Here is a 12751-nt window from a genome sequence, read left to right as displayed (position 1 = left end):
TGACAGTGAAGGTGAAGACAGACCTGAAGGCCCACCTCTAGTTTTCTCAGTAGCCTTCCATAAGCTTTATTATCTCCCTGACCGTCCGGCAGCAGGGAGAGAGAAGGAGCGGGCTGAGACGAGGCTTGTTTGGATGAATTATTCACACACTGGTTGCTAGGATTGTGTCCACATTTGCTGGCTGGACGTGACAGCTGCGTCCTTTGGGTGTAGGGTTCTTCCTGGACCTGTATTGATTTGCCTGGAGTATATTTAGTTAATTAGAAAGCTGTATATTATCAGGGGATCCACCTCCACACCCATCAACCCCTCCATCCTCCTCTGTTACCTACACTCAGCCAGAGGCAGGTGGACGTGGAGAAGCTCTAAGCCTTTGGCCTGAGGACAACCTGGTAGAATTCTGCCTGCATCATGTTAAAGAAACAGACATAGATGCTACAGTAGCAGAAAAAGGGGCAGGAAGCAGCGCCCAGACACACTCTGTCTGAGGAGGTTGTCCAGACAAGCTCAAGTGAAGAATCTGTGAGCCGACTGTTTTTGTTTGTACTTATTTTTACCCCCAAGGAAGATACGGCACCTTAGCATAATATCCTGAGTTTCTGCTGGACTTCATTTAAATGGTCATTCTCTCTCGCTCACCGGCTGGGGAAGTAAGCGTGGGTTGTCTGTTGAGGAGGAGCAGTGAGCTGAGTAGTTTTGGACTTCTTGCTGCATGTATGGATGAGAGTTTGCTGTGTGGAGGATGTATAAACGACGGGATTACGTTGAGCTCTATGAGAAGGATCAGGCCAAGTGGGCTCTTGTGAGGAACGTCAACACTGTCTTCAAACACAGCACTCTGTTGCCGGTAGGACCCCTGAGTTTATGGCCCCCACTAGAACAAAACTTTTATATCTGGCTTTGGTTCCTGAAGTTAAGTTTGAGGTTTGGCTTAGAAGATGATTTTTAAATATGGGGCATTTCATTATTACATAAAGATATTTCTTTAAATATAATGCATGTGGCGCATATTATTATTATTGCATATAGGTATTTACATATGTATGGGATGTACAGTACTGTGGACACATTGTAGAAGTTACAATTAAAAAGATATTTAAATGAGCTTATTTGCTTAAAACAGGGGTTGGCAACAACTTTTACTGCCCTGTTGCGGCTCCACAACAGAATTAGATTTTTTTAAAGTGAAAATAAAATGAAAAAAGTAAAATAAAGTTCTGCTGATATTTTTACCAATAAATGGTCTTAAACACTGGAGTTAATGTAGAACTGCTAATTCACCCTATAACCCTGAAGGTTGGCGCACAGACTGCTGGTCACCATAGTAACACAGACAACAGTCTGACCTAGCTATTAGCTAACAAAACGGCAAAGAGAGAGATTTAAGACAAAAATATTTAAGACAAAAATGAATAATTTGGAGACGCATGGACTTATTTGCATTTACAGTACTATGCGAAAGTTTTAGGCATCTAAGCAAATTTTTAAATGCTTTACCTCAGCAGTGAGTTTATCACAATATACATTAGAATAGAAGAAGTCATATTCATAATTCAAATAAACATAAAAACCTTCACAGCCACCACAGAGACTTGTTAATATCATCAATTACATCATGAGCACAATTTACTGAAGCACTGATTGGTCAAACCAGGAGTTGCTTTTTAACTACATATAATACTGGACTTCCTCGAGGAGAGGAAATCAAGAAAATCACTATTTTTTATGTATATATATATATATATATATATATATATATATATATATATATATATATATAATCATTATGAATTAATATTCTATAAATATTGTTTATTCAATATTAACACTTAGCACATAAGCAAAAGACTACACAATTTTGAAAATGTGTCCTGGGTGCCTAAGACTTTCATACAGTACTGTATAATCTCTCCAGTTGGTTTCCTGATATGTTTAATCTGCAATGAGAAACACTTAAAACAGGAAAATTGGAACAAGAAGCTAGCGAATGAGCAGTAACTTCAGCTTCATGAAGTATCGAACATTGAGAGATGTTTTACAAGAAACTTTTACTTTTGCGGAAAAGTTTCCTGCTGGAGATGCAAGAAAAGCAGCTGTAGCCGAGCTTAATGCTTAAAGCAGAGCAAAGTGAATTTTCATTTATATTACATTTCCATCCTGTACTAGCGCTTTAACACATACTGAGACATGTTACAGCCAAGATGGTAAACTGGACATAAGTGTTGTGGCTCCTAAGGTGGTTAGATTTTTGCTGAAAGGACAAAATGGGTCTTAATATTTGGGTTAGAAAAACACTAATATTAGAACAAACACAAATAACATTAATACAATAAATACAAAAAAATATATAATAAAAAATATTTCCATATTTTTCCTTATCTAATCAGTACTTCATTAAGTTATCGAGTGAGCTGGTGATGGAGTTTCTTAGATCCATGTTTGATGGCAAGAGGCGTCCAGGAGAAATCGGGAACTAAAGCTTCAATAAATTAAATAAACAAACTCTTACTTTTACTGTATTTAGATTTATTTGCATTTATTTTAATGAAATGGTGATCTTACAAGCAAAACACTCTTATTGGCCAGACAAATATCTTTAAATAACATGATTGGGTGCCTTAGACCTGTGCACAGTGTTATTATTATTACAGGTATTTGCACATACTGTATGTAATACATGGAACATATTGTCATTTTCATGTAGGTAATTACATATAATACAGTTGTATGCAAAATTTTGAACACTCCTGAAGAAGTCACATGTTATGGTGCACAATTATAGTGCACAGTTCTAATTTATTTGCTGAATTTAACATAACATTTGTGCCACAACATTTGCACAGACCAGATTTTGTGTTAAACCCAGCAAATAAACAGTAGATTAGGTTGTAGAGGATGAGTCCTGACTTTGAAAAAACAAGAGCATAATTACAGGAATCCCTCATGTGTTTGTGAATGGCTCCGTGAACTGAAGGAGGTCAGTTACTTCCAGTAACTGTGCTGTTGTGTGGCACTAACCTGGTCTGGTTAAAGCAGTAAGTCATTTGAGGCTGTGCGTTACAGTGATTTTACAAACAATACAATATACACTATTGTATTCAGTCATCCTTTCCAGATCATGAATTCAGGTGTTCCAATCACTTCTATGGCCACAGGCGTATAAAGCCAAGCCCCTAGGCCTGCAGACTACTACTACAAACATTAGTGAAAGAATGGGTCGCTCTCAGGAGCTCAGTGAATTCCAGCATGGTACTGTGATCGGATGCCACCTGTGCAAAAGTCCAGTTGTGAAATTTCCTCACTACTAAATATTCCACAGTCAATTGTCAGTAGGATTATAACAAAGTGGAAGCGATTGGGAACGACAGCAACTCAGCCACGAAGTGGTCGGCCATGTAAAATGACAGATTAGTGCACAGAGGTCACCAACTTTCTGCAGAGTCAATCACTACAGACCTCCAAACTTCATATGGCCTTCAGATCAGCTCAAGAACAGCGTAGAGAGCTTCATGGAATAGGTTTCCATGGCTGAGCAGCTGCATCCAAGCCTTACATCACCAAGCGCAACACAAAGCGTGGAATGCAGTGGTGTAAAGCGCCGCCACTGGACTCTAGAGCTGTGGAGACGTGTTCTCTGGAGTGACCAATCACACTTCTCCATCTGACAATCCAATGGACTAGTCTGGGTTTGGTTTCGCCAGAAGAACAGTACTTGTCTGACTGCATTGTGCCAAGTATAAAGTTTGGTGGAGGGGGGATTATGGTGTGGGGCTGTTTTTTCAGGAGTTGGGCTCAGCCCCTTAGTTCCAGTGAAAGGAACTCTTAATGCTTCAGCACCAAGAGATTTTGGACAATTTCATGCTCCCAACTTTGTGGGAACAGTTTGGGGACGGCCCCTTCCTGTTCCAACATGACTGTGCACCAGTGCACAAAGCAGGTCCATAAAGACATGGATGAGCCAGTTTGGTGTGTAAGAACTTGACTGGCCCGCTCAGAGTCCTGACCTCAACCTGATAGAAGACCTTTGGGATGAATTAGAGCGGAGACTGTGAGCCAGGCCTTCTCATCCAACATCAGTGTCTGACCTCACAAATGCGCTTCTGGAAGAACGGTCAAAAATTCCCATGAACACACTCCTAACCCTTGTAGAAATCCTTCCCAGCAGAGTTGAAGTTGTTATAGCTGCAAAGTGTGGGCAAAAGTAAAGTATTAAACCCTATGGATTAAAAATGGAATGTCACTCAAGTTCATATGCGTGTGAAGGCAGACGACCGAACACTTTTGGAAATAAAGTCTATAAAACAACTACATTTGTTTTATTTATGATAATAGCAATGTGATTATTACACTAAGCAATGCAGTTCATTGAGGGCAGACTGTGGTGGCGGGGTGACATAATGCTTAGTGATTATTCCCAAAAACAGCATAAATGATTTTAATAATTTTGTACATCAGTAGTTCATTTATGTGTGTCTATTGAGTATTTTACGTCAGAACTGTCTGTTTGTTCGTAGGGATTTCCAACACTTTTTCAATATTTCTGCATAATTCAGTGCCTAAGATGTAAACAAAGTCATTCAGAGTGGCTTGATGCTCTGTTCTAGAGAACCCTACTCGTTCAGAATTGTTCACAGTGGTGGTGATAGGAACCAGACGTCTGAAGAGTTTAATGCCTCTAAAAACTCTAAATGGTTATGAAAATGCCAAATGATGACTCATACATTGTTTTCCAAAGGTTTGGGAAGTATTTAGGCCTATTTTAGTTTTTTTATATCTATTCACAGTGGACGGGTATATGTAAGGGGTTGTTAGGCAAAACAGTCCCCAAAAAAAACATATTTTTTTCAGATTTATCACTATTTTACCATCATCAACATCACATATAAAAGCTCAGAAGACACGTGTAGGTTCACTGATGCTTTTGATAGTAAATAATATGTCTGTTTATTTCTTTACAATTAACTATTTTGTGTCAATGATGTCTCTTGATGTAGGGCGACTATGTGTGGCTGGACCTGAAAACTGGTCGGGAGTTCGACGTCCCCGTCGGAGCGGTAGTGAAGCTCTGTGACTCGGGTCAGATCCAGGTTCTGGATGATGAAGGCAATGTGAGTTGTAGATTTCCACCAAAACTCTCTCTGTTCTTCCCCCTTTCTGTGAACATTTTCATCTTTTCAGCCATAAGGTGTGAAATCCGACGTTGCTAGACGTTGATTGTGTAGATTTAGTGCGCTAAAAAGAACAGGACATTTGGCAGAAATGGTTTGCGAAATGTATTTCAGTGTTATCTTGAAATATAGGTTGTAATGGCTAAATTGTGGACTTATCATCCACTTTTTTAGAAACTCCTGGCTTTAGTGCTCCACTTTGTTGGTGAACAGTTATAGACTGTACTCCACCTATTGTGTGCATAACACCACAGTTTCTGATACACTCGTACCAACACCACACACCCATGTCAGTGTCACTGCTGGGCTGAGAATGATCCACCACCTAAAAAAATCTGTGCAACAGCAGTCCTGTGATCAGAAACTGACAAGTGATGAACAGAACTGACCACTAATGAATAGATGTGGGCTGATAAGCTGAGCAGCAACAAATGGACAACAGTCTGTAAACGTACACCTTAACATATTGGAACTCTAATGTAGGTGTTTCTAATAAAGTGACCAGTTAGTGGATTTTCAGGGTAGGTGTTTCCAATAAAGTGGCCAGTTAGTGGACATTCATTGTAGGTGTTTCTAATAAAGTTGCCAGTGTAAATGCAAGTTACTAAAGTACAAATTATTACATTTCACTTGCTCTTTTTTCAGGAACACTGGATCTCCCCTCAGAATGCCACCAACATTAAGCCGATGCACCCCACCTCTATCCATGGAGTGGAGGACATGATTCGGCTGGGGGACCTGAATGAAGCAGGGATTCTCCGTAACCTGCTGATCCGCTACAGAGAACACCTTATATATGTAGGTCCACTTACTTTTTTATCCAGTCACAAGTTTTGTAAAGGTATCACACTTCAGTGTATGAGCATTGAAGTGTGGCATTATATACTGTATATTTATATCATTAATCTAATATTTTTTTAATTGCACAACTTGTTTTGTTTGTGCAGGGTATAGGAATGCGATTCAGATTAGCCAGTTTATGACTGACATAATTTCAACTGCCGGTCATAGTTCATAAGGTCAGTCATGGCCTGGAGTTTAGGGGTCCCCAGCACCAACAGTACATGACTGAGGTGTCCTTGAGCAAAACACCTAACCCCCAACTGCTTCCCGGGCGCTGTGGATAGGGCTGTCCACCTCTCTGGGCAAGTGTGCTCACTGCCCACCAATGTGTGTCTTCACTAGTGTGTATGTGAAGTTTCGCTGCATGGATGGGTTAGATTGTGGAGTTGAAACGTCCCCGTTGTGGGACTTATAAGGGTCACTTAATCTTAATCTAATCAGTTACCAAACTACAGCTAAACAGGGTTGATAAATTTTAGCATATGTAAAGCTCCAAGTTTGTATATGTTGGATTGATGTTGTTTTAGCATATGATATGATAATTTGGGATCTGCTATTTACCTCTTATTTTTCTTATTTTTCATCAGTTCCCTCTTTAGGAAAAGGTTTGTGTTATAACCAGTGTGGGAAATACTTCTTGGTATTTGGGGGTCCCAAGTTGGCTGGCAACTCCAGCCAACTACAGGCTGAACCAAACTGCTACAGTGCCACCCTGAGGCAGAGGAGTGCTGCATCATTACTTAGTTAAGAATATTAAAGACAGTAACTCACTGACTGTCTTTCCCTGAATTTGTATGTGAGTGTTTATTTGTCCCTAATGAACAGCATAACTTTTTGACACGTTTATTTTCTGAGACCCCCTAGAATTTTGAATTTGAGACATTCAGGGTGTCCAAGAGATTAATTAGAGGGTCCTGGCCCCCACCTGTATTTTGCACCTTGGTTATAACATGTTTTCACGCTAAACATATGAATACATTTGACATTTTTTTGTCATTTCAACCATAATTCTGCTTTTTGTTCAAATAAATCAGTTAACTAGCCTTAACTGTTGTTCTTTAGCCCAACAAGTGGTGTCTCACACTGGCCTACCTGAGGCCCACTGGAAGACTGTGAACGATGCCGTGACCAAGAAAAGTTGCAAGATTTATTATATTATAATCAATTGATTCTGGTCTATTCAGCTGATATCGACTGACCGACTAACCATTAAATGGGGTTCTGTGCAAAAATTTTACGCAGCTTTAATTACAAATAAAATGGTATTTATCTGGACAGTAAGTGTTTATTTGCTCAGAAAATCATTGATTTTACAACAGATAATAACAATATTTAATACAATAAGCCGTTCCTTTATGTAGGCCAGTTTAACCATTTCTAAACCTCTCCTTGAGAAAAGCTTTGTATTGTTTGTAACTAGAAACATGCATTTCCTGAAGGCAAAAGTCCACTGCCACCTTAAATTTCCTGCTACCTTAACTTCACTGGTGCTAAATCATTGCTACATTAAATCCACTATCACCTTAGATCTCCCGCTAGCTTAAATCCAGTGCCACCTTAAACATATTGCTACCTAAAATCTCCTGCTACCTTGTGTGGTGCGTGTGTGTTCAGTGTATGTGTGTGGTGTTTCTGTGTGATTGTGTATTTGTATCATTGTGACACAAGGAAGGTGCCAAACCTTTTGCACTCCGTTCATTCCTATGGAAAAAAATTCCGCAAAATTGCATTGCTACATGGAGACTGTGCATCCTGTCAAAAGCTGTATACAAGCAGCAGAAAATCCAGCAGAAAAAAAATAAGAATAATAAAAGGGTTTAGAATAATGTAAAATGAAGAACAATGCGCATTCTCACTTATGGCTTAACAGATCAATACTTCATTTAATTACATCAAGTGGTGATGATGGAATTTAACAAATCTGAGTGATGGCTGGAGGCATCAAGGAGAAATCTAGAACCAAAGTAGCTCACAATATATCAGCTACTTTTTTGTTACTTTACTGTGTTTGTTTGTTTGCTTGTCTTATTTGTTTATCTATCATAACAGTATATGGTGACGAGCAAGAACACTCAAGATACGTGGTTTTAAATAATGTGCCTGAGGCTTCTGTGCAGATCTGTGTGACTTTAGTTTCATGCCTGGGTAATCAATCCTTTATAGTACTGTCTATATTTATAGTCTAGCTTGTTTTTGTTGAGACATGAAAAATGAGTCTCTTTGACTTTGAACTGGAGCACGTCCTCGGTCTTATTTCCTCACCTGCCGCTTAATCCCTCTCCTTTTATCAGCTGTCTTTGATCAACCCTCTCTGCTTGTGTTCTCTTCCCTCTGTCTCTTCCTTCATTAAGACAAACTGTGGAGGCAGGGTAAGTACAGCGCTGACCTCACGCATGGCTGCCCACTGTCCATCAGCTCGCTGTGAGCGAGTGTGTTTGCGTTACACTGCTCCATTTCAGCATGGCTCCACCGCCCCGCCGTAACTGGACACTGAGATGTGAAAGCCGAGACAGCGTCCACTCCTTTCTCATTCGCTCATTCTTTCAGCTACTGTCCCTCATCCTCACACAGTGCTTGTGTAGTCATCAGCATGGCTGTGTAGGGCGTTACACTGTGTGCACTGATGAATGCAAGCATCCCACCTTCACCCAGTGGATGGTCTATGTATTATAAAATTAATCCAGGCTCAAAATGAATGTATGGAATAAATATCAAGCAACAAGTCTGACCTCATCTTTTTTGATATCGGAATAATTGTATACAAATATAAGAAAATATACTATAGTTAGCAAACTAAGAGTAAAGCAATAGTTTAGTGAATTACATTTACGTAGGCAGACGTTTACGCAATCAGTCATCTGAAATACAGTACTGTGCAAAAGTCAGAGACCATAGGTTCCAATCAAAACTGACAATAAGTCAAGTCAGGCTTGATCATTTCAGTTATATACAAGTACACAGTGAAACAAAACAACATTCCTCCAGGACCAACACAGGGCCACAAGTGTGAGACAATGCAGTAAACAGTCCAGACAAAACGGTAAATAAATATGAAATGTGTTGGGTGGTGTCGTGTAGTGGATAACACCTCTGCCTTCTATGCTGTAGATGGGGGTACAAACCCCTTCCTGGGTCAGCACCCTACACTAATATGAGTCCTTGGGCAAGACTTCTAACACTACCTTCGCCTACCTGTGTAAAATGATCAAATTGTAAGTCACTCTGGATAAGAGCGTCAGCCAAATGCCATAAATGTAAATTAAATATTTACTATAAATACAAAACAGAACACAGGCTGCACACAGTACTGAGAGTCTGTGGAGCTGTGCAAAGCAGGATGTAACATACTGTGACATATTAGCAGCTTAGCAGAGAGCATAGCAATAACTGAGGTAGAAACCAGAACAGCAATAGTTTACAGCATTTGGTTGATACCGTAATTCTAGCAGCTAACGTTGTTAAAGTGAAGTAAATTATGCAAAAATGCAAAGTCAGAAATACAAGTTACACAATGTTCAGCATCAGGAAAAAAAGAAAACATGTAAACAACTAAATATAATGTTTTCAGTGTTTAAAGTGTGTCACTCTTTACCTTTATTACAGCTTCTGTTCTTTTCAGAAGACTCACTTTCAGTATTTCAGAGAAATCTGCAGGGATGTTTTTCCATACCTCCAAAGTTTTTTCGGAGTTCTTCTTAGAAGTTGGTCACACTTTCTGCAAGTTATCCCAAATGCATTCAGTGATGTTGAGGTCGGGACTCGGGGGTGGTCTGTCTGTGAAATTCAGGGGCACCATCTGAACTGATGTTAAAATACACACACACACACACACACACACACACACACACACACACACACATACACGCACACATACACACACACACAAATATTAACTTTACAGGAGGAAGAAAAAACATACTTCACTCTAAATGTAAGCAGAATTATTTCCAAGTCATTTTGGGCCATTTCTTTTGGTTCTCTGACGGTTTCTTTGGTGCTCTCTGACTTCTGCACAGTATTGTAGATATGGTGCTGGAGCAGTGTTTTGTGGATGGTTGAGACCAAAAATACACTTTTTGGATGTAAGTGAGAAGCGTTTGCAGAAAGGAAAACACTGGATAAAAACCTTATCCCATCTGTGAAACTTGGTGGCGGTAGTATCTCCTGCTATTAGGACTTCTGATGAATCTGATGAAGTTTTAGGTCAAATTTATGCATAAATATAGAAAATTCTAAAGGGTTCACAAACAGTCACCATTGCAAGCTTCCACTATGAAGTGAGCTACATTAGCCTTGTGGCTCCAGTGCAAAATAAATGAAGCAAACCTTCAACACCAAACAAGTCTTATCTGACTGGGGAGTAAGAGAGGAATTGTGTAAATTCATGTTTGCCCGATCATTCTTTTAACAGGTAAACTTATTTATGCTCCTTTGTCCTTTTTAGACCTACACAGGTTCGATCCTGGTGGCGGTGAACCCTTACCAGCTGCTCCCCATCTACACAGCTGACCAGATCCGCCTCTACACCAACAAGAAAATCGGAGAAATGCCTCCTCACATCTTCGCCATCGCTGACAACTGTTACTTCAACATGCAGAGAAACAATAAAGACCAGTGCTGCATCATCAGGTCTGACTCTTTTCTCAGCCCTTTGTTAGTGAGTGCAGGTGTTACTGCAGAAGCTGTGGCTCTCAGAATGAATGCTTTGGGCATCTGGTGTCCAGAATAATCACTTGCTGTTTACCTCTGTTAATCTCTCTGTGTGTATTTTTAAATGACCCTCTCAGCGGTGAGTCCGGGGCAGGGAAGACAGAGAGCACAAAGCTGATCCTGCAGTTTCTGGCAGCCATCAGTGGGCAGCACTCCTGGATTGAGCAGCAGGTGCTGGAGGCCAACCCCATACTAGAGGGTGAGATCTTAACAGGAGCCACAGTGTTTTATATGGGGATGTGTGACCGAAGCGGCTGGGTGTTGAAACTCAGTATGTCTCTAGTTCTAACTGGATTAGTTCCCAAAGTAATCAATCTTACCATGTGTGAACTAATGAGCACATTTTGGCTGTGTAAAGGACGTTCTGCATGCATGATTTTGCCGTCAGTGCCTCTTGATTAGTGTGGAATTCATTGCAACTTCCAACACCATCACTGATGTCTGGCTTAAGCCATATTAGTGCTGCTCGGTTATGGCAAAAATCATACAAAACAAATTAAAAAATAAATGTAAAACATTTATTGAACCCCTCCTAATTATTGAGTTCAGGTGTTTCAGCCACTCTCATTGCTAAAATGTGGATAGAATTAAGCACATAGCCTTGTAGGTGTCCCAATACTTTTGATTTATCTATCTAAATCTCTCTCTATCTACACTAAATTGCCAAAAGTGGCTGGCTTCACATGCATTTGAACTTGAGTGACATCCCATTCTTAATCCATAGGGTTTAATATGATGTCGGCTCGCCCTTTGCAGCTACAACAGCTGAGTGTGTTTATGGGAATTTTTGACCATTCTTCCGGAAGCGCATTTGTGAGATCAGACACTGATGTTGGACGAGAAGGCCTGGTTCACAGTCTCCGCTCTAATTCATCCCAAAGATGTTCTATAAACTGAAAAGCAACAAAAATATACAAAAACGTATATCTCCATTTTTGTGGTTTTTCAGTTTTGAATATAACATGAAAATACTGGTGGCCTTTAACATTGTGTGTAAATTTCATGGAAAATAGAACAAAATAAATGTCCCAAAATAACCCGGGGGGGATTGGGGTGGTCTGGTTCCATTGACCATTAAATGTAAAGTAGGTTTTTTCCTTTTCCTTTAAGGTTATTCTTTCAGATATACGATATAAAATATATAACATGTATAATAAATGTATAATAAAAGAGATCAACTAATTTGTAGTGAACTACTAAATAAATATAAAATAATAAATAAAAATAAATGAAACCAAAATCAATTAGATGAGTTTGAACATTTAGGGAGGGGTGAAAGTGCACCGCTGTAAATGGGAGGGGTATGCAGGAATAATAACACAAGACTAAATGAAGTGAAATCCAGTGTAAATGAATAGATGCATTTTGTGGCTGTTTTTAAAACACTCAGCATATGATGAGAAAGTAAAGGATTGTCATAGCATAAAACAGAAAGCTGCTTTATTATGTTTCTTATGCTGAACTGCAGACATATCCAGTGTTAGCGTAGCACAGCTTTCGATGAGTCTTCTAGACATTACAGTAGAAGATGTAAACCTTTTTAGATTTATAACTAACAGACCTGGAGTGGTGGAACATGCACGATGTCATCAATTCTGCTTGTACAGATTAAGCATATAGTATAGTGTTTTACTGCTCCGTCTTGTCCTCAACACATTGCTAAGCTGTGTTTAGGTGTATTAGAGCAGGGAGAAATGCAGCTGTGCAGCTCACCTGAGGTTCCAAATGCTGGGACCGAGAACTGTGGTGTAACTGACCATAGGAGATTCCATGATGAGCTATTGGCAGGACTGTGGAACACTGAGATTTCTTTTTCGACAGCCTTTGGAAATGCCAAGACCATCCGTAATGACAACTCCAGCCGATTTGGGAAGTACATTGACATCCATTTCAACAAGAGAGGGGCAATAGAGGGGGCCAAAATCGAGCAGTACCTGCTGGAGAAGTCCAGAGTGTGCCGACAGGTAAGAAACCGTGTTAGCTTTAGAGCTATATGTGTCTACAAGCAGCCCTGGTGGCCACAGCAGTGC

The 12751-nt window shown here is 39.8% G+C and overlaps 1 protein-coding gene across 3 annotated transcripts in view; it reads left to right on the top strand.

Moving 5' to 3' along the window:
- myo7aa (myosin VIIAa) overlaps positions 1-12751 on the top strand; it is a 105548-nt gene that overhangs the window by 10156 nt on the left and 82641 nt on the right. For 2 of the 3 annotated variants that reach the window (XM_017704180.2, XM_017704179.2), the window contains exons 2-6: positions 4995-5108; positions 5814-5966; positions 10456-10640; positions 10799-10920; positions 12543-12685. In XM_017704180.2, the coding sequence (XP_017559669.1) occupies positions 4995-5108; positions 5814-5966; positions 10456-10640; positions 10799-10920; positions 12543-12685 (717 nt within the window). Of the gene's footprint in view, positions 1-4994; positions 5109-5813; positions 5967-8362; positions 8381-10455; positions 10641-10798; positions 10921-12542; positions 12686-12751 lie in introns of all 3 variants that reach the window. The other variant, XM_037540159.1, reaches the window with a different exon arrangement.

The sequence above is a fragment of the Pygocentrus nattereri genome, chromosome 7 (genome assembly GCF_015220715.1).
Source record: "Pygocentrus nattereri isolate fPygNat1 chromosome 7, fPygNat1.pri, whole genome shotgun sequence".
Classification (NCBI taxonomy): Eukaryota; Metazoa; Chordata; class Actinopteri; order Characiformes; family Serrasalmidae; genus Pygocentrus; species Pygocentrus nattereri.
This window is presented reverse-complemented; position numbering and strand designations above follow the sequence as displayed.